At 42.2% G+C, this 22,759-nt stretch overlaps 2 protein-coding genes across 3 annotated transcripts in view; both read right to left on the reverse strand.

The window, feature by feature from the left end:
• Positions 1 to 10,445: 10,445 nt before the first annotated feature.
• On the reverse strand, positions 10,446 to 17,594 carry DUT (deoxyuridine triphosphatase). The gene is made up of 7 exons (XM_070953783.1): positions 17,480 to 17,594; positions 16,500 to 16,689; positions 13,512 to 13,603; positions 13,361 to 13,405; positions 12,540 to 12,614; positions 11,748 to 11,818; positions 10,446 to 10,567 (listed from the first exon to the last, which is right to left on the reverse strand). The coding sequence occupies exons 1-7, from the start codon at positions 17,505 to 17,507 to the stop codon at positions 10,511 to 10,513; spliced, it is 558 nt and encodes a 185-aa protein (XP_070809884.1). The 5' UTR covers positions 17,508 to 17,594; the 3' UTR covers positions 10,446 to 10,510.
• Positions 17,595 to 22,117: 4,523 nt separating this feature from the next.
• Positions 22,118 to 22,759, reverse strand: part of SLC12A1 (solute carrier family 12 member 1) — a 48,318-nt gene continuing 47,676 nt past the window's right edge. For both annotated transcript variants that reach the window (XM_070953782.1, XM_070953781.1), the window contains exon 26: positions 22,118 to 22,253. In XM_070953782.1, coding sequence (XP_070809883.1) covers positions 22,118 to 22,253 — 136 coding nt within the window. The remainder of the gene's footprint in view (positions 22,254 to 22,759) is intronic.

A 22,759-nucleotide genomic window follows, 5' to 3' on the forward strand; every position in this document is an offset into this window, starting at 1 on the left:
AATTCTAACGGAGAAAGTACTGCTGTAATGACCAGGTCCTGTCGAGGGGTGGGCTTTAAAAATTTTAGCAAGAGGTTCTCTCACTGGTTGCTGGGTGGGCGTGGTCCTGGTGGGCGTGGCCTAGTCAGCCTCCTGCACCATGGTGGGGGGGGCGTTTTTGCCCTCCCCAGGCTCTGGAGGCTTTCCTCAAGCCTCCAGGAGGGCAAAAACGGCCTCCCCAGGCTCCGGAGGCCCTCTGGAGGCCTTCCCGAACTTCCGGTAGGCTTGTTTATCACCCTCCCCGAGCCTCCGTGTGCACCCTGCACTTACCTGCATCCAAAACAGGCCCCATGGGGTGGGGGGGATGGGAGGGGTTCAGTCAGGAGTGGGATTTGGGGGGTTCTCCGAACTGCACAAAATCTTAGCTAGAGGTTCTCCTGAACCCCTGCGAACCCCCAACAGCCCACCCCCTGGTCCTGTCCTGTCCTGTCTCTTGGCTTCTGAGTGCTAATGCTGCAATTATTTGTTTAAAAATCATGAGAGAGAAAAAGAATGCCACTTCAATTTATTTCAAGGGAGTTGCACATTACACCCTTTGGAACAAGACGCTCCGAGCCAATTCTCCAGGAGGAGCTGCTTGGGCAAAAAAAAAAAAAAAAAAAAGACCTCGATTGGAAAGTGAGATCTTCGCTTCTTTGATTTCACAGGAGACTGATTCAGATGTGGCTTTGTGCCCCTCAGAAGAGGAAAAGGTGGAAGTGGACCAGCAGGGAATATAAAAGGGCAAGGAATAAGTTGGTTCTTTCAAAATCATAACTTTGTTGTGGATGTGTAGAACGTGAAGAAGTCAATCCTGAGAATCGGTGCCGTGTACTGGCTTCAGGTGTAACCATGGGCTCTCTGGTTCATGTTTTCTTTTTCAACAACTTGAGTGTGGTTTTTAGACATACAGGTCTCCTCTCAGATCTTCCCAAATCAATGTGGGTCCCTGGTTAATGTGTGGGTTTAGGGCTATATTTGAGGCCACCTAAGTTATGAAAAATGCATCTGGAGTCTCTCTAGGACCATTGTACCACTTCGGTCCAACCAGGGTTGGGTTTCACTTACCTTTGCTACCGATTCGCTCCTGCATGCCCGCTTGCTTCGCTTGCGCATGCGCAGATCATATTTGATGATGACCGGGCGAGTGGGCGGAGCCTCCCGCCGCTGCTGCTACCGGTTCGCCCGAACTGTTGCGAACCGGTAGCAACCCACCACTGGGTCCAACCAACCTCCAGTTTGTTGTGGTGAGGATAAAATGCCCATGTAAGCCATGTTGAGCTTCTGAAGGAAAGGGGACATATAAAATTCAAGAAGTAATAAATAAATAATGATTTGCAACAGCACTAGCACTTAGATTTATATACCGCTTCACGGTGCTTTTACAGCCCTCTCTAAGTGGTTTACAGAACCAATATATTGCCCCCAACAATCTGGCTCCTCATTTTACCCACCTCGGAAGGATGGAAGGCTGAGTCGACCTTGAGCATGGTGAGGCTCTAACTACTGTACTACCACAGCTCCAGTGGTGGGATTCAAATAATTTAACTGGCTCTCCGCCCTAATGACCAGCTGGGTAGGCGTGGCTCAGTGGTCATGTGACTGTGTGGGCGTGGCTAACTCAATGTCACTCATGTCGATGGGCGCTTCGCCTTAGCTGTTACAATGTAATAAGGATTAACCAGAGAGGCAGTTTCTGTAAGCAGGGCAATAAAGATTAGGCTAGAAACAACACCAGAATGTTTCAGTTCCTTACAGGATTAGCCCTGTAAAGTGGAAAAAAAAAACAAAATAAGATTTCTTCCAACAACCGGTTCTCCAAACTGCTTAGAAAGTTAACAACTGGTTCTCCCGAATAGGTGCGAACTGGCTGAATCCCACCATTTCACGGCTCTATAATATAACAATATAAGATGTAAGTCCAGAATAGTGGGATATTGTACCAGTGCTTTGAATGCTAATCTAAATGAACAAACATAAGAATGAACTAATAAATATCCATAGGAGGACTGTCATAAATAATCTTTTCTATTTTCTCTGTAGCCTATAATGAACAGATGATTAGCGTTCCTTTGCTAGTCTAATGTACCATATTTTAAAAGAAGAATTTATGAAAGCCATAGATAAACTACTGGTCTTCAGATGGTGGATTGAGCTTAATTATAGTTTAGTAATCAGACTTAAAACGGGGTTAGCCCGAACATCATGCAAATATTACTAAAAATATTTAATAATAAATATCGTGGGTCTCCCAATAACAGTGTCTGAAATGGACTAAAGACGGTTTCTACATCCCAAAAATGGTGAAGAGTATCAATTTTATTTTAACTTTTTATCTATTTCTAGCAAATTCTCATCGCTCTCCGCTTCTTTGGCTAAATAGCAACGCCCACTTTTTACTGGGCCAACATTTAAACCATGGCCATTTTCAACAAAGATCACTGGGGGAAAAAAAACCCCATCCAGTGGTGACCTTAAATTCTTGTGAGATTTGGATACGGATTTCATTGGCATTAAGTTTTATTAATTGTACACAAATTCGCTCCCCTGGTCCTCGTAAACTTAGAGCGGAACGAATGAGAAGGACCAGGCTTTGCCAAGTCCAGATGTCGGAATGCTGGCTGAATATCTTTTTAAAAATGTCTTATATAATAGGAAGAACAATAAATGACTTACTAATAAATCAATAACTGAAATAAGAGTAGAGGACTTCTATAATACGGGTAAAGGAGACCAAAACAGTGCACACTGAGAAAAGAATGAGATATTTGGCAGCCAGGGTGAGAAGTCCGTTATGCTGGGAAATAAAATAATAATAATAATTTGGCAGCCTTGGTGAGAAACACCTTCCACTGATGGGAAGATATAATTGTGACCTTTTTTTTTCTCTCTTTTTGACCTCAACTTTCGGCTGTTTAGAAATACTTGGAAGACAAAGCTATTGTTCTGGGGCATAACAATATTAATGCATTGAATTCTCAACCAATCCCATTCAAGTTTTAGCCTTGACGGTGTCATGCCATCCCTTTCTTTGGTATTCGGCAACAGATGGAACCTTCCCAAAAATACGGTTGACATATTTTTCAGAGAAGACCTCCAATTTAACTGGGGAAAAACTCCAGCAAAGGCCATCCTGAGGAGTATTAAGATAGGAGACCCAGCAGAAAAATTCTCAGGGTTGTGAGCTAGTTTGCGAAGCTCAAAAGAATAAATCTGGGAAGAAGACGACACAAAAATGAGACAAAAACATAGGTCTGCCCGCACAATTGCGGGTACCGTAGTTGAGGGGTTGGCTCAAGAAAGAGTGAACCATTAAAAACATTAAACAATGAGCTGTGGTGGCGCAGTGGTTAGAGTGCAGTACTGCAGGGCGACTTCTGCTGACTGCCGGCTGCCTGTAATTTGGCAGTTCGAATCTCACCAGGCTCACGGTTGACTCAGCCTTCCATCCTTCCGAGGTGGGTAACATGAGGACCCAGATGGTTGGGTGCAATAGGCTGATTCTGTAAACTGCTTAGAAAGGGCTTTAAAGCACTGTAAAGAGGTATATAAGTCTAAGTGCTATTGCTATTGCTATAAAGCCATGATGGCGAACCTATGGCAAGCGTGTCACAGGTGGCCTGGGTAGCCATATTGGTGGGCATGCAAGCTCAGCTCTGTCACACCTGCGAGCGTCAGCCAGCTGATTTTGGGGCCTTCTGGGCCCACCAGAAGTAGGAAAACAGGCTGTTTCCTGCCTCTGGAGGACCTCTAGGAGTCTGGGGAGGGTAAAAATGACCTTCCCCACTCCCCCTCTGGGACCAGAACTTGGCAAATGGGCTGTTTCCAGCCTCCAGAGGGTCTCCAGAGGGGTGGGGAAGGCCGTTTTCGCCCTCCCCAAGCTCCTAGAAAGGCTCTGGAGGCTGGGGAGAGCAAAAAACGGGCCTACCGTGCCATCGCATGCCAGTAGTGGGGGTGTGTGTGTGTGTGCATGCATGCACAGGGTGCATAGAATTATGGGTGTGGGCATGTGTGTGTGCGACCCCTCCTGCTCCTGGCACACGATGGGAAAAAGGTTAGCCATCACTGCTCTAAAGCATCAATTCCTGCAGATTTAAGCTGGCATTATATACATTGAGTTGTCGATTGCATCCCAACCTGGAGCTATGAGGGAGCCGATGCATGTTCCCAAATGTTTGGGTGGGTTCCAGATCGAACCACAGTGGGGAAAATAATGCAGATGTGCCACTGTCTTAACAATCAACTCTGGAATGTTGCTTAGCAACAACTTTGGACCAACGATTGCTTTGCAAGTTGAATGATTTGGGCCAGAAAGCAGGAGAAAAGGAACATACCCCATTGTGCCAAACTGGCTTTCGAGGCATATTTGACACAACAGCATTCCGGGCCTTTGGAAGCAGTCTATTTTTTGGCATGGCTAGAATAAATTACGTTATTCTAATCGACATGATCTATTACTGAAGCGAGGTGTGGTCAGAGGCTCTACCTCCAAATCAGTCCAAACGGCATGGAAAAAAAACATTATACGGAGTGAGTAAAAGCTGAACACGGGGGCCAGATGGTCCCCATTGGCTCCAGAAGAGCAATGAATGAGTTCCACCAGTTCTGAGGGCAACTCTAACTTTTCATAGAAGGCATCCCAGCCGAATAATGATGATATTTAACGATAACGGATGGTAGCAAAGCTGTTTGCCTTGGCCAGCTGTTCCCCAACTCTTTGACTTGGTTCAGGGATGAAATCCAGCAGGTTTTATTAATTAATTAATTAATTCAATTTGTATGCCGTCCCTCTCCGAAGACTCAGGTTCTGGAGAACCGGTAGCAGAAATTTTCAGTAGTTCGGAGAACTGGTAGGGGACATTTTGAGTAGTTTGGAGAACCGGTAGCAGAAATTTTCAGTAGTTCGGAGAACTGGTAGGGGACATTTTGAGTAGTTTGGAGAACCGGTAGTGGAAATTTTGAGTAGTTCAGAGAACTGGCAAATACCACCTCTGGGGCGGGGGAGTAATGGTCCTTCAATTTAAGCCGTAGGACGTCCCAGGCCACAGTATGCACTGGGGTAGGTGCGAACAACGCCCGAGCGGTCGCGAAAACCTCTGGCCCGCAAGAATTAAGGAAATGCGCCCTCTTCTTACCCCCAGAAAGATCGGTGAAATCGTTTGCTTCCAAGAAGCATTCGAACCTTTCCATGTAAGCGTCCCAAACCTCTGAGGAAGCATCGAAAGGGGCAAATGTAGGCGGCGCCATTTGTAGTTCTCCACTCCTTCGTCGCCAGTATTATATTCTCAGCGCAGGCATTAATTGGGACTGATAGTGGTGTTAACAAGGAAACTTTATTATTAACCAACAGGCTGAACACAACAGGGGCAAAAACTGAGGTAACATGACAGCTCCTAAATGCCAACTAGCTGTCAGAGCACAACCAATAGCAAAGCACAGATACTCCCGCATTTACGAGGCCACACCTCTTAGCCAATCCCCAGGCAGTGTCCCTTGTTGCTGGGAGCCGCCGAACACAACAGTGGGAATGGAGATTTTGCAATATCCTTCCCCCAGGAGTGGGGTGGGAATGGAGATTTTGCAGTATCCTTCCCCTGCCACGCCCATCAAGCCACACCATGCCCACCAAGCCACGCCTACAGAACCAGTAGTTAAAAAAATTCTCTGGCCTTGCTTTTTCCTGTAGGTTTTTTTCTTCTTCTTCCTTGTCTAAACAATCATTTGGAAGTTGTGGGAGCTTCATCACTTGAGACCTTCAAGAATTGGACTGCCATTTGTCAGAAATGGTGTAGGGTGTCTTGCTTGGACTAGATGACCTACAAGGTCTGTTCCAACTCGGTTAATCTGTAAGTTTCTCTCCCTCAAGGATATCCCCGTTGGCTTTGTATGGCTCAGGTTTCGAGCGGAGGTGGGAAACCCTAGCTCTCTTAAATGCTGAATTACCATTTTCTGGATTCCTTCATTGCGATACTTTTTGCATGCAGCAGTGCCTGAAAATTGTAGTTTGGTTGACTGGACGGGGTTCTGTCAGCCTTCCCAGGTACACAGGAAAAAAACAGCCGATGAGCTAATTTACTTGATTGTAAGGCTACATTAACAGAATCTTGTACGTCTTAAAGCAGCGGTCACCGACTGGTGGTCCGTGGACCACTGGTGATCTGCGAGAAACTTTTGGTGGTCCGCAGAGAAATTATTTGCATTTTTTATCTTGCACTAAATCAGGGGTCCTCAAACTACGACCCCTGGACTGGATATGTGCAATGAACGTTTATGTTGCTGCTGAGAGTCTCCCCCTTTGGGGTCTTTTCGTGTGGGTCGGAGGGGGGTAGAAATTCCTACTTGGGGTCTGCTTCAGCCTCCTGGTGTGGGTCTTTGGGCGAAGGCTGGAGGGAAGTGCCGCTAGTGACAAAGAGCCGGAGGGCCTTGTTCATGTGGGACTGCATCATGGCCTGGAATTGGCTGACCATCTCAGCCCGCTGAGCCTCCAGGCACAGGTCCCTGGCCTTGCACTCCCGCAGGTCTTCCCTCTGCTTGGAAAGCCTATGCTCCTAGTCCTCAGTGAGGTCCTTCTGCTGAGCCTCCTTCTCGGTCAGATCCAATTTGAACCGAGCTGTTTTGCCAACTCTTTCTCGGGGTGGCTGCTTAGCTCCAACAACTGCTTCCTGTTGGGGCCCTAAGGAGCCCGGGCGGGGAGGCGAGGAGTGGCTGGGAGGGGAGGAGCGCGTAGAGGCTGGCGAGGCACCCCTCAACATGAGTGACATCGAGTTGGCCACGCCCACCAAGTCACATGATCACCTAGCCACGCCTGCCCAGCCGGTCATTAGGCAGATCATATTAATGGTCCGCGGGATTTAAAATTATGAATTTAGTGGTCCCTGAGGTCCGAAAGGTTGGGGACCCCTGTCTTAAAGTACAGTTCTTCCCACCATCACTTTTACAGCCTGATCATTTGGAGAGGGTCTCTCCTGAGCATCTTGCTCTGCTCCCTATGGTTCTGTGGGCTATGTCCCCTTTTATCTGACCCTTCCCTAAGCAGTATTTCTTCACCTTGTCTTTCGAGGCCATTCCCAAATACCATAATGCGCACAGATTTCCCGCTATGATGTTACTGCTTTGTGTTCTTGCATATCCATGCTTCCCGATTGACAAGCCTTTTGTGCATTAATAATAAATAATCTCCCGATATGAACATGGTGAAAGACAGACCGGGAAGCCTTAAGCATTTGCTCCATCACTGTACAGCAGCGTCTCTGAATTAAGACAGGACGATTATAATCATGATGGTTAGATAATCAAGCCACAATAGTAATACAATATATTTAGAGGATAGCAGATTAAGGAAAGGCTGATTCATGGCCTTTTCCCCCCTCTCTTTTTGAAAGGGTCAGATGAGGAGATGTTAACATCTATAATTTACATTTTTCGGAAGCCATCCTTCTCTCGGGTATAGGAGGAATTTTCAGTGCTATGATCTCTGCAGGTGGCAAAAATGAGGCCTGAAGACATCTGGTTGGCTCTGTTTAGTTGGAAAAGAAAGAAGACTGGTTTTTTGTCCAATTATGACATCTTGTAGTAATTTTGTCCTGGACAATTGGAGTTAATCTCAATTATTATCTTCTTTTTTTTTTTTGTTGTTCTTTGTTTCTGTGCTGTGCTGTCCAGACTCTAAAGCATAAAATGTTCACATTAAAGTTAAAAGCGATTTCGTTTTGGAGAGCTGTTTTCAATGACGAATATATAGATTTATTTAATTGTCTTATCGCAATTAGTAGTCAAAGGAAATATTTGCTGGATTTTGGAACACATTTGGGTGGCTATTATTTAGCTGTTCTTCCAAAACATGGATAATTAACTTCGTTAAAGACATACAAAATAGGCACCTGATTAATTAACATTAACATTTCTGACAAGTGCTGGAAAAGAGTACAGAAAAGAAATTACACTCAAAGGTGTTCCTTGCCGCATAGTCATCCCAAATAAAATTTTAGAGCACATTCTCCAAAACTCACATTTTTGCTCTTTCAAGCAAAAATCTTTGCTTGAAAGAACAAGCAAATATTTTTTCCCCTTCCCTTCCTCCCTTTAATGGGATGGTTTGTGAGCTAGTGGTGCCTACCTATTTTGGAAAGAGTCTGTAACAAGAACATCTCAATTTATTGTCCCAAAATTGCTTTTTCAAGAGGCAACGGGACTTTCTGGTTTTTCTTTGGAGACATTTTGCTTCTTATTCAAGAAGCTACTTCAGCTCTCTAGAAAAACCAGAAAGTCTAGTTGCCTCTTGAAAAAGCACCTTTGGGACAATCATGACCTGGATGACTGAGAATCTCCATATTTAGCGAACTCTATGTATTGAATACGCAAAGTGCATGTAGTCAAAGATATGGTTTTCCCAGTTGCAATGGATGGCTGTGAAGTTGGACCATAAGAAAGGCTGAGCACCAAAGAATGGAGGCCTTTGAACTCTGGTGCTGGAGAAGATTTCCGCAAGTCTCTTGGACTGCAAGGCGATCAAACCGGTCAGTCCTAGAGGAGATCAACCCTGACTGCTCTTTAGAAGGCCAGATCCTGAAGATGAAACTCAAATCCTTGGGCCACCTAATGAGAAGCAAGGAATTCCTGGAGAAGAGCCTAATGCTGGGAAAGACTGAGGGCCAAAGAAGAAGAAGGGACAACAGAGAACGAGGTGGCTTGATGGAGTCACTGAAGCAGTCGGCGTGAGCTTAAATGGACTCCAGAATGGTAGAGGACAGAAAGGCCTGGAGGAACATTGTCCATGGGGTTGCGATGGGTTGGACACGACTTTGCAACTAACAACAATTTATTGAGTGTGTATCGCATTCACACCAATGGGAAGCAATGAAGCAAAAATGGCTTCATCCAAGGTCACAGCTGTATCCAAGCTGAAAATTGCAAAGCTGACCCTTCCCCCCAAAAAAGTTTTTAACTCCCATTGAATAAAAGGAATTATTCTTGCAGGGAATGATTTGCTAAGGCAAATTAGCAGGTCAGTTTATACTGGAGCTTATTCAATGACCTTGAAGCCGAAGGACAATGGCAGACACTTATCTTTCTGAATGATTCCTAGGGTCCCAGCCAAGGCAGAAATAGAGGAATGGTGTTAACGGACCACAAAATCCTGCTGTTTTGAGAGTGCCACGCACTAAAATGCAAAGCACCGAACATACTTGCAAGAATCAAGTTTGAACTGAGATGAAAGTTGATGGACTGAGAAAGAAAAATAATTAAGAAGAGGAATGTTTCTCTTTGCTATATTTTTCCATTCTTGTTGAAAAACCAAGCTGGGGAAAGGTTTTTGTGTGTGTGTGTTTGTAAGCCAGGAACAATTGTGCAAACAGGCCAGCCTTCCAAAATCTTTTCAGTTGTAGATTCTGTTTCTCTCCATGCCATGACATCTTTTTGCCAACTCTCTCTCAAGCATTGCTGTTGCTTTCCACCAACATAATCTCATGGGAAGGGCTATTGATTAGTTACAGACCTAGGCATTTTTGAGGAAAGGGAGGAAAAAAAAAATAGGAAAAGGCTATTTTCAAGTGCCATCTAGTGGTTTATTTGCTAAAGTGGAAATGATTGTAATCCTTCACCCCTCAGTCTATATATTTGACAGGGAACAAAAGTATTGATCGTTGAGCATGTCACATGCTTGCCCGGTCAACTTTTTGGCTTTACGGTAGTGAGCTTCTTGCTCTTGTGATTTTTTAAAATATACTTAATATTACATTTGTATAAATATTTGCAGAGAGAAGAAACACACAAGAATTTTAGTGGCTGAAAAACAGGGTTCCAATGCCAGTTTAAATTTTGTTTAAAACAAGTAGAATTAGATAAGGCTTGCTTAAGTTGTGTCACATTAATGCAGCAGCAATTTTCTAGCTTTGATGAGCTCTTTACTATGGTCTTGCCAGACCCAGGATTGCAATTTGAATAGGATCTCTAGTACTGTATTTGCAATGCCGTGTGGATTCCATTCAACTCAGTTAACGAGACACATTTTCAGACTGCAGGACACTGAAATGTCATTGCGTTGCCAAGTGCCCAAATTGAGACTATGAAAGTGTGGGGATGGTGTGACTCGTTGTAAGCCCTCCTTGCTCTGTAGTCTTAACTTCAGTCATGGAATGTGGATATTAGGTGAGGACTAACTATAACTGATTCCAAGTGTCCTTTTTAATTGTAACTTGTTTTTAAAACAATTCCAGTTAAAATTTGATTGGAAGATTATGATTGCAAACAAGGGTTTGGGGGCAGGTTTTAAGTAGTCTCTGAAAGTTATCTTTGGCAGATTCCTCTCCCTACAACAGCACTAAGTAAACACAGCCTGTAGTGATCTATGTTCTTTTCCTTGCAGTAATATTTTTAAATCCATCTCTCCTTTATAAGAAAAAAAAAAAAAAATAGAAATCCCACAATTTTCTATCAAAGTTTATTTACATTTTAAAAAGGTGTATAAAAATATACTGTATAAAAGTTTCCTTTATTTCTGCCCAGTTGATCCAAAACCGCCTGAGCCACGTTCTGTTTCATCCAAAACCTGAAAAATAGAAGCAATTCGTTTAATTGAATAACAGAGGAAAAAAGGTGTAAAAGAAAAAAGTGCACACATGAAATCCCAATTGTAATCCCCACTAACCACAATTTGGGATTGCTGACTGTCACTAAGTGGCACAGTCGTAAAGTGTAACATTGGGTGTTGTGGTCCGAGGCAGAGAAAGGGCCATCTGGGAGGTACGTGTTGCCTCCAGAGCCTCCAGAGTTGGACCTCAGCGAGGCAGAGGAACAGGGGGAGCCTGTTCTCACTGAGCGCATATGCAGAGCTGCCAGAAGGCAAGAACAGCTAAAACAAAAGGGACAACTCGGGAGTAGGGCTGGGAGATGATTGGCCCCTCCCATAAGACTTAAAAGAGGAGCAAAGGCATGTGGGCCTTTGCAGGAAGCAACGTTTGTTCATTCGATTCAGCTTAAAGCCTGAAGCTGTTTGATTCTGGACTCCGTGTGGTTCTGCCAAGTAGGTCTTTGGCAGCGTGTCAAGGGAGATAAAGGTGGGTGATTATCCTGAAGGACTCTTTATAACTAATTGGGACTCCTCTGTGAATGAACAGAATTCACAGCTGTTGCGATAAAAGAGGTTTTTGGGACTACTTGTGTGTTTTAATGACTCAGGAAGCCTAGGTCAGAACATTGGGTGAATGTGCCAGACTTATAGCATCATGTGACCCTGACTTGCCACCCACTTCTCCACTAACTTCTGCTTGTTGGAAACTTGCTATGAAGGGCACAAATAATGACTGTGGGATGCTGTGGCTGGCATAAATATGCACCAGTTGCCAAACCACAATTATGTGACTTTGGGGACACTGCGATGGGTGCAAGTTCACTCAACGATGTGGTAAATCTTTTCTTAGTGTTGTTGTAAATTCATATGGTCACTGAACAGTCTACCTCTATATTTATATATATAAACATCCTAAACATTCCAATAAATGACAGCCTAGGTTTCTTATAATCATCCATAACTAATCTATTTTCAAAAGCAATTCGTTATATTGCTAAAAACTCAACTCTGCAGTTGAGACAAAAATGGAGATTCTGAAGTAAATGTGAACCGAATAGATTTCACCCTTATCCCCTACATTAAATAAATCCATTTAATTCCTATATTTTATTAACGGTAAGATACCTGAGTTAGCAGTTATTTCTTTCCCATTTCTTACCTTGACTTCTTCAAGAACCGGATAGTAGATGCGCTCACAGATTAGTTGAGCGATCCTGTCACCCTTTTTAACTTAAAAAAAAAAAAAAAAGGAATTTAAAAAGTGACATTGTTTAAAAAAACAACAACACATTATATATATATATTTTAAATTTTGGGGGTTTTAAATCGGCCAAATCTATTTAATTATTTTAATTTTTAATTATTGTTGTGTCTTGTGTTTTTAAATTGGCTGTACACCGCCCTGAGTCCTTCGGGAGAAGGGCGGTATAGAAATAAAATTATTATTATTATTATTATCACATCAGTGTAAGGAAAATGCCAGAACAATACTGTGCAATTAAACTAAGGACAATGTAAGGAAATGACTTGTTTCTCCTCTTGGGAGATTGGATGACTGCTTATAAAGTCCAGCTGGATACATATTATTCACGCTAGGCTTGCCCAGTGTGGTCAATATTCTGCAAGGGTCAATTGGACTATCCTTTATTGTTTTTGCTACCAGTGGCAGTGCTGTTGGTAGTATTTATTTTCATATACTAAATGTTTGGAGGTCAAAGAACAATCTAAAATTTTATAGAGGGGTTGGTGAGCTGAAGAGTTGGGATGTTTTGATTAATGCCATATTTGCAAGGCAGTATACGTGTCTCCATCAAGAGAAAATTGTCCTGAAGCTCCCTCAGTTGCTCTGCCAAAACTGATCGGCACTCACCTTTTACATGTATGTTCTAATTTAAAAGCAGGAAATTTAAGGAAAGTATCAGCTTAACATTAACTTTATTTATTTTTTTACCTTTAAATGGTTCCTTTCCAAAGTTAAACAATACAACACCAACATTTCCCCTGTAGTCCTCATCAATTACTCCAGCTGTTAAAAAAAGAAAAAAGGATGCAACAGTATAGATGTTTCACTGTATGTTTGATACACACACACACACACACACACACACACACACACACACACACATATACATACATATAAAATACACACACACACAGATATTATACACACACATCAACCAAGTTAGCTATGCTGGCAAGCCTCAAAACAACCAGGTTATGGTCTACTGCGCAAAAGATTATTTCACCATTTGCACAGGAATTTCTTAAGCGAAGACTACACTTTTTTGATATGTGTGTGGATTCCTTAAAAATAAAGTTTGAAAATGTTTGTTTCCAAACATTGCTTAATTGAAATAAATATATGCAGTGGATAAATGTATCTAGCCAACTGCTAGCATATACTTCTGCAGAGCTTAGTTCACGGTCAATTTCTTCAGCAGATGTGCTTTAATTAAGTTGATCATAAATTATTGCAAAGAACATATGTTCCATCGTTTAGCTTCCCTAAAATTATAGGGAGCTTGTTTATGTAATAAAGAAAACTCACATTTCATCTTTCAATACTTCTGTTCCCAGAACGTAAGAGTACAGTACTGCCATCTTATTAAATATGCAAATTAATGTAAATAAGCAAAACCACATTTTGGAGCCTGTCAATTTATTTCATTAAGAATATTTTTTTTCTAAATTAAGAATAATGAAATATGCACTTTATGCTGCAGCAGCTAAATGCATATACTGATATAATTGCATTCAGAAACAATTACTCACCACCAACATCAATGAAATGATTTACAGCTAATCCAGATCGAGGAGCTTAAATCAAAGAAAGAAAAAAGTGTTAAATATGACACACTTTCTAATTTTCAAATAAAGGTTTAGCAAACCTATAAGATTACAATTTTTCTGTTTAACAACTTACCTACTCGACCATAGCAGCCTGTAGGAAGGGCAACCTGAATATCTGTTTTCACAACAGCTTTCCCTACAGCAGGGACCTCACAATCATATGCACTACCAAACAAACCAAACAAAAAATAAATATCTAAGATAAAAAAATCAGTAAAGTTCAAATTGTATGCAGAAATCATTTCTTTTTATACACTTTTTTAATACACAGGTAGTCCTTAACTTATGACCACAACTGAGCCCAAAACGTATGTTGCTAAGCAAGACAATTGTTAAGTGAGCTTTCTCTCATTTTATGACTTTTCTCACCAGTTAAGTGAATCACTGCAATAGCAATACCAATAGCAAATACCACTGCAATAGCAATACCAATAGCAAATACCATTTTACAGCCCTCTCTAAGTGGTTTACAGAGTCAGCCTATTGGCCCCAACAATCTGGGACCTCATTTTACCGACCTTGGAAGAATGGAAGGCTGAGTCAACCTTGACCCTGGTGAGATTTGAACTGCCAAATTGCAGTCAGCTGGCAGTCAGCAGAGGTAGCCTGCAGTACTGCCCTCTAACCACTGATCCACTGCAGCTGTTAAGTTAGTAACATGGTTAAGTAAATTTGGCTTCCCCATTGACTCTGCTTGTCAGAAGGTCCCAAAAGCAGATCACATGATCCCCGGACACTGTAACCGTCATAAATATGAATCAGTTGCTAAATGTCTGGATTTTGATCACGTGTCCACAGGGATGCTGCAAAGTTTGTAAGTGTGAAAAACGGTCATAAATTATATTTTTCAGTGCTGCTGTAACTTTGAACAGTCGTTAAACTAATGCTTGAAAGTCGAAGACCATCTGTACAATTGTGTCCCTGCCGTCACTATGGACATTCATGCACTTTGAGGGTGGTGAGGATTTATGATTGTTGTATTGATCCACAGCTACACAATTGCCATTTGCATGCCCACAACTGGCTTCCAATGAGGAAAACCAATGGAGAAGTTGGCAATAAAATAGCAAACTGTCCCTGCCGTCACATGTCTCATTTAACAGCGCCATTGCTTAGCAAGAGCTGCTGGTCCCAATTTGAAGTTGTTAAGTGAGCATTATCTGCAGATTGGAGTTACAGGTGGATCTTGGATTCAAATGAATGAATTATTGTTTTATTGTACCAGTAGTGTTATTTGCTTGGAAAAGTACTGGAAGAAAAACGTGTTTTATTGGTTAGTACAGAATACTCTGAAAAAAGTCGTCTGAAAGACAAACTGCTCAATGATATTATTCAAATCCATATAGCCACCCATTTCACACATACTGACAGCCCACCATTAAAAAGAACAATGCAGCAATTGCTAATTCTTTGATTAAAGATCGGTTTCAAGCTGTAAGAAGTCCACCCTACTCCTTGTCTCAAATGTGTTTTTTTTCCCCACACCCCAAAAGGCAGGTGGACTTTCTTTGAAAACATTTCACTTCTCTTCTCTTCCAAGAAGCTTCCTCAGTTCATCTGAAATTTCTTGGATGAGAATAGAATAGAATAGAATTCTTTATTGGCCAAGTGTGATTGGACACACAAGAAATTTGTCTTTGGTGCATATGCTCTCAGTGTACATAAAAAGAAAAGATACATTCGTCAAGAATCATAAGGTACAACACTTAAAAATAGTCATAAGGTACAAATAAGCAATCAAATCATAGTAGGAAACAGTATCGTAAGGATACAAGCAACTAAGTTACAGTCATGCCACCATAAGCCGGAGGAGCTGGGTGATAGGAACAATGAAAAGACTAACAGTAATAGTAATGCAGCCTTAGTGAATAGTTTGATTGTTGAGGAAATTACTTATTTAGCAGAGTGATGGCGTTCGGGAAAAAACTGTCCTGTGTCTAGTTGTCTTGGTGTGCAGTGCTCTATAGCGTTGTTTTCTAACCTTGTTGCTGGTATCCTTACGATTTATATTGATGGTTTCCTAGTATGATTGCTTATTTGTACCGTAGGACTGTCATTAAGTGTTGTACCTTATGATTCTTGACAAATGTATCTTGTCTTTTTATGTACACTGAGAGCCTATGCACCAAGATGAATTCCTTGTGTGTCCAATCACACTTGGCCAATAAAGAATTCAATTCAATGATTCTTGATGAATGTATCTTGTCTTTTTATGTACACTGAGAGCCTATGCACCAAGACGAATTCCTTGTGTGTCCAATCACACTTGGCCAATAAAGAATTCAATTCAGTTCAGTTCAGTTCAAGTCCTCCATTCATGGAACTGAAGTCAATTAGTGTCTATGGAGATTCTCAGTCATGGTTGTCCTTTTTTTCAAGAGGCAACTTGGCCAATAAATAATTCAATTCATTTCATTTCAATTCAATGATTCTTGATGAATGTATTTTATTCTCCTTATGTACACTGAGAGCTTATACACCAAAGACAAATTCCTTGTGTGTCCAATCACACTTGGCCAATAAAGAATTCAATTCAATTCAATTCAGTTCACTTCTACTCTAGTCCTAGTCCTCCATTCATGGAACTGAAATCAATTAGTGTCTATGGAGATTCTCAGTCATGGTTGTCCTTTTTTTCAAGAGGCAACTTGGCCAATAAATAATTCTATTCTATTCTATTGAGGGTAGGAGTTGAAACAGTTTATGTCCAGGATGCAAGGGGTCTGTAGATATTTTCACAGCCCTCTTTTTGACTCGTGCAGTATACAGGTCTCAATGGAAGGCAGGTTGGTAGCCATTGTTTTTTCTGCAGTTCTAATTCTCCTCTGAAGTCTGTGTCTGTCTTGTTGGGTTGCAGAACCAAACCAGACAGTTATAAAGGTGCAGATGACAGACTCCATAATCCCTCTGAAGAAACATTTTCAAAGAAAAGACCAAGAAAATCCAGCTGCCTTTTGGGGAAACTACTACTACTACTACTACTACTACTACTACTACTACTACTACTACTACTTGGGACAATTGTGGTCCGAAATCTCCACACAAGACCCTTCTTTCTTACCTGTACAAATCGTAGCCCGCCGCCCGGGAAGATCCTTTAGAAGGCGCAAAAGCGTTGTCGGTCAGCTTGACGAAGCGCAGGCTCTGGGAAGTCGTGTCCCCGGTGGGAATATTCAGGCTGGCGCTGGAAGGTTCCCCGGGGATTGCCGTGGAGACTGGCATAGCGACGGCGCGAAAAAGGGCGACTAATTCTGAGGGGGGGGAAAAAGAAGACGGAGAGAGAGTGAGAGATGCTCCGAAAAGCCCGCGCTTTTTTTTTTTTGTTTTTTTGAATGGGACCCGCCTGCGGCAACATCGGCCAATGGGCGCGCGGCAACGGCGGCCAATGGGCGCGCGAGGACCCCGCAAGCCAATGGGCGCGCGGCGGAGGCGGGATTTGCCCTGTCTGTCAGCATAAGGGAGGGAAAAATAATAATAATAATTTGACGCAAGCCAATGGGCGCGCGAGGACCCCGTAAACCAATGGGCGCGCGGCGGAGGCGGGATTTGCTGTCTGTCAGCATGGGGGGGGGGGTTGTGTGTGAAAAATAATAATAATTTTATTAAGGAATGTCGGGTGCGGGCGGGAAGGGGATTTCACTTCGGATTTAGGCAGTTTTTTTCTGCCTCTTCCACGAGGACGGTAGCCAGGAATGCCTGGTTTGTGTGTATATAGGTATGTCTGGGGGGGTTTCATCCCGACTGAGGGGGCTTGGTTTGCTAATTTCAGTCAGGTAAATAAAATGGCGGCTGCTTTTCTTGCGGGAGGCCAAAAAAAAAAAAAAAAACAACCACGCACGAATGAGGCTTTTTAAACTGAGCTACTTATTTCCCCGTCTTCCTTTTAGGGCGGAACCCTCTTCTCATCCCCCCCCCGCGTATAGGAATGGTTTTGCCCAACGGTTCTCGGCTAGGCCGAGAGGGCCGTACAACTCCTTATGGAAGAGTCCACCTTCCTCAAAGGAGGGGGGGAAAAGAGAGAAATGAAAGCTTTGTCCTTACTGTGCTTGAGGTAGCGCAGGGGAGCCATGGCAGCGCCTGAAGGGCCTTTTTCGGCCTGGTGTTGCTCGCTCTTTTTGCCGCCGCCGCCTCCTCCTCCGAGACCGCAGAGGGCGAAAAGAAAAGTCGTCGTTTCTGGTAGGCCGGGAGGAGGCTAAGATGGCAGCCTTGTCGTTTTTATCCCCCCTCCCCAACCCTCCTCCTCCTCCTCGGGCAGGAGAAGTCAGGAAAGCTGCGTTCACACGAGGCGCCTTCTCACCAGGGTTTGGCTTCAGAGACCTCGGGGCGAGCAGAGGCCTCGCTTGGTTTCCCGAGGGTGACTTTGCCTCTTGAGGGAGAAAAGGGGCCCTTTTAGGAAGGATGCTCAGGTGGGATTCCCTGAATTAATGAGCTTAATTGTCTTCAGTTCCACGAATGGAGGGCTAGGAACGAACCACTCTGATCTGCCCAGAGACATAGATGATATCTATGTATGCGTTTATTCATTTAATGCAGGGGTCTTCAACCTTGGCGACTTTAAGACTTGTGGACTTCAACTCCCAGAATTCCTTAGCCAGCTTTTTGCTGGCTGAGGAATTCTGGGAGTTGAAGTCCACAAGTCTTAAAGTTGCCAAGGTTGAAGACTCCTGATTTAATGCTTCAAATCTGACCTAGAATTAGTCCTATTTTAGAGCCATAAATGAGCTAATCAATTCCCAGATCAAATTTCCATTCTGTCACAAGTTCATTCATTAGCCCTAGGCAGGGCAATCATCTCTCGCCCTCTGTTTTCCATCAGTAATTTATGGGTAATACTTTTTTAAAAGCCCGTTTTATTCAGTTACTGTGTTTCCCCGAAAATCAGACACTGTCTTATTTTTTTATTTTTATTTTTGAACCTTGAAATGAGCACTGGGCCTTATTGCCATGCGCTCAAAAGCCCGATTGGGCTTATTATCAAGGGGATGTCTTATTTTGGGGGAAAACAGGGTAGTCCTTGACTTAACAACAGTTCATTTAATGACTGTTCAAATAGAAATAGCACTTAAAACTTTATATACAGCCTTCTCTAAGCGGTTGATAATGTCAGCCTGTTGCAGTGGTGAAATCCGAAATTTTTCCCTACCGGTTCTGTGGGCATGGCAGGGGAAGGATACTGCAAAATCTCCATTCCCTCCCCTCCTGGGGGAAGGATATTGCAAAATCTCCATTCCCATCCCACTCCTGGAGGAATGATACTGCAAAATCCTCATTCCCACCCCACTCCTGGGGGAAGGATATTGCAAAACCTCCATTCCCACCCCACTCTGGGGCCAGCCAGAGGTGATATTTGCCGGTTCTCCGAACTACTCAAAATTTCCGCTACCGGTTCTCTGGAACCTGTCACAACCTGCTGGATTTCACCCCTGGCCTGTTGCTGGGTTCATCAACAATCTGGGTTCTCATTTTACTCACCTTGGAAGGATGGGAGGTTGAGTCAACCTTGTGCCTGGTGAGATTCGATCTGCCAAATTGCAGGCAGCCAACAGTCAGCAGAAGTAGACTGCAGTACTACACTCTTAACTACTGTGCCACTGAGGCTCAGTGGCCTTGAGGAAGGATAGATGATGGATGGATGGATGGAGAGAGCAATAGCAATAGCACTTAGACTTATATACTACTTTACAGTGCTCTACAGCCCTCTCTAAGCGGTTTACAGAGTCAGCAGTTTACTGGATTTTACCCCTGGCCTGTTGCTGGGTTCATCAACAATCTGGGTTCTCATTTTACCGACCTTGAAAGGATGGAAGGCTGAGTCAATCTTCAGCCTGGTGAGATTTGAAGTGCCAAACTTCTGGCAGCCGGCAGTCAGCAGAAGTGGCCTGCAGTACCTCATTCTAACCACTGCGCTACCGCAGCTCCCACAAAGTTACAAAGGCATTGAAAAAAGTGACTTATGATCATTTTTCACACTTGCAACCATTTCAGCATTCCCCATGGTCATGGGATCAAAATTGAGCCGCTTGTCAACAGACTCGTATTTATGAACGTTGCAGCATCCCGGGGTCACGTAATCTCTCGTTTTGCAACCTTCTGACGAGCAAAGTCAATGGGGGAAACCAGATTCACTTAACCGCCATGTTACTGACTTAACATTTGCAGTGATTCACTTAATGGTGGCAAGAAAAGTCGTAAAATGAAGCAAACTCACAAATTTCTCACTTAACGTACATTTTGGGTTCGATTGTGGTCATAAGTAGAAGACTACCTGTATAACTGCTCATCTTCGGAACTGTTTATCAAGATTATATAGCCACCTATCTCACACATGAGAAACAAGCCATTAAAAACAGATGTAAATATAACAGATGTAAATACAATCAATGGACCACCATCCTACACCCAGTGTAACTTTGTGGGCTCCCTTTTTAAATTTTATTTATTAAACTTTTACGCTCCCTATCTCCTCTGCAAGATGATTCTGGGTAGATCTCTATTTCCATGGGATCCTCAAGCCTGTTGGAAAAACCATGTTTTAATAGATTTGTGGAAGATCAATCTTCTCCTTTTTCTGTTTGGAGGTGGTTCTGTTCGGTAGGAGGCCATTCCAAGTTTGGAAAATCTGATTTTTTTTTTTAAGACAGCCTCCCTAAACAAAAAAGGCACCCATGACCAAGGCATCGTTTGAATTTCCATTATTTAAACATTCAAACATCTCAGTTGGAGGCTTCTTTTATCTTGAGCCTCTTCACCAGCCTTGGTTGGTTTTAGAAGCTGATATGGGCTTGCCATGGTTATGGCTGTCCTGGACAGGCTATGGGTGTAGGAGAGAGTGGGCAGTCTAATAAACTCAGCGGAATTTGGGGGAGAAATGCAGTGGGCTCCCATATCAGTCTGGCAAAATTGCAAGGATGCATCCTTGTAAGTCACCTGAAGTAAGTCCAGTTGCAGGAGAACCCCTGAAAACAGGTCAGCCTAAATTGGTCTTGAGCTGGCTCTGCTCTGTTTCTGTAAATCCCCTGAAAAGCACACTATTGGCAACATGAAGGGTATTCTTAATGTTACAGTATTGGCTGAGCTATCCTGTATGGATTAGTCTCTACCTTTTTTTAAAAGATTGCTAGCAGTACACAGAAACAAACTCTATATTCATGCCAGCAAACTGAATTCCTATCCTTGCATCTTGCAAAAGGCAATTTCAAAATGTTGAATTATGACTTGCCCGATAATTCTTGGAACTCTAGTTTTACTGGGTCGAGAAAGGTTGATTAAAATAACACTTGTTTCCCATGTGCTGTCTCATTTTGAATTCTGATGTCTTTTGTCAATACTTTCTCTCGCTACTTCCCCCAAAACTAGTTAAATATCCTTTGATAATTTTGCTTTTGTATACTTACAATCCTGTATATTATGCTGAGCTACTGTATTTTTCAAGAAGAGTAAATGGATTTATATCCATTCCTGTCTCTTATTACAAAGTCAATAGTTTCTGCTCTCAAGAATGTTTCTACAAAACTAATATTGTTTGGTGATGCTGTATCAGTAACACAAATCTTATCTAATAAATTATGTCTAATCAAAACTCAAAAATATCTCTGATTATTTAGATGAAATCTAACTATTCTAAGATCATTGTGTGTCAAATGTTATGAATGGCTAGTAATATTTATCACTTGAATTATGACAAACCATGTATTTTTGTTGCCAGTTTATGATGTTTTGGATAATAGGAATTTTAGTATACAAAAATTTGTGATGAATGTGTTAGTTTTTCTAATGTTCAGTGCAGCTTGTGTTGCAACAAATTTAATAAATATGCCTCTGAAATTTTTTCACATGGAAACAAAAATCAATAAATCAAAGTATGCAATAGGGATAAATCCTTGATTCATTTTTATTGTTAACATATTAAATTAATATACAAGTTCAAATATTCTTACCAGTCAGAAAAAGATTACAATTTATTAAAAAGCATTTCTAAGTTGTGCCAAGGCATTGTGCTAGTTTACTTCCATTTATAGTTCTAAAGAAATCAATATCATTATGAATTTTTTAAAAATTTAGGTTAGTACACATATTTTTGCTTTCAAAGTTGTCTTAAGTGTTGATTGAATATGATTTCATCTTATCTTGAGGTGATAATTTGAAATTATATGTTACGCCTTATAAATCATGACATTTTGCTCCCCAGCTACACTCATGAATAGAAATTTTTATTTATTTATTTATGGAACACAAACTTTGAAGTTATGTAAGCAGGTATGGTATTGAACATAGAATCATACATTTTGGATTCTATGGGGGAGAATTGAAGTTTTTGCATAGCTAGAATTGTACGGTACTCTGGACCACAGGACTGCAGTAATTAAACCTAATATGTTCATAATACAAATGGAAGTTAGTGTATATTCTGACATCAAGGGGACTTTGTGATGAAAGCTAGACTTTTAAAGTGGGATTTGAAATGTGGAATGCAGATCTTTTTTATCTTTCCAAGGTACTCTCTTCCATTTTACTTTGCCCTGTCAATCTTGGTTTTCCATTTCTTCTCCCCTTTTTGCAGATATGATTTGTTTTTTTACTCTGAGATAGCAAAATATCCTGTTGGGAGTCTATTTGATATATTAAGTCCATTGCTATGTCCAGAATGCATGTAATGGACTCCGGGGTGGTGGTGGTGAGTTATGAGTAAAACGTTAGTACATTTTTGTGGTTGCCTCGAATGAGCAAAACTGGAGGTAGGTTCTTAGAGAGGATTTCTAGCCAAGCCATGTAGAGGTAATCTGATATAATTCCTTTTCTTGCCACTGGTAGGCTCCTGTTGAATTGAATAGGAGGAAATATTAGTAATACTCATTGCTGGAATATACCGTAATTTTTGGACTATAAGACGCACATTAGCTTTAGAGGAAGAAAACAAGGGAAAAAAATCTGCCTCTGCTGTCTGTTTGCTGCTGACACCCATTTGCCACAGCATGCTCGCTGCCACCGCAGCCCATTTACTGCTGATTGCTGTGAATGGGCGGTGGTGATCCCCACCGCCTAGAACAGCTGATCAGCTGACCACACCAACCCCCCTCTCCCCTGCTGCAATATTGACTCTATAAGACGCACAGACATTTCCACCCACTTGGGGGTGGGTAGGTGGAAGTGCGTCTTATAGTCCGAAAAATACAGTCAATCATCTCCTATCTCCTAGGCTAGGTTACCAGATGGAAGCAAACAGCTACAGAAAACTCTTAATTCGAACTGTAGATGACTACATTTCAATTTACAATCTTGCCCCAAAGTCTCGGTAGGGACAACAAATTAAAAATGTATAAC

This window comes from Pituophis catenifer, unplaced genomic scaffold, assembly GCF_029215685.1.
Source record: "Pituophis catenifer annectens isolate HBS135680 unplaced genomic scaffold, rPitCat1.0.hap2 SCAF_14, whole genome shotgun sequence".
NCBI classification, from domain to species: domain Eukaryota; kingdom Metazoa; phylum Chordata; class Lepidosauria; order Squamata; family Colubridae; genus Pituophis; species Pituophis catenifer.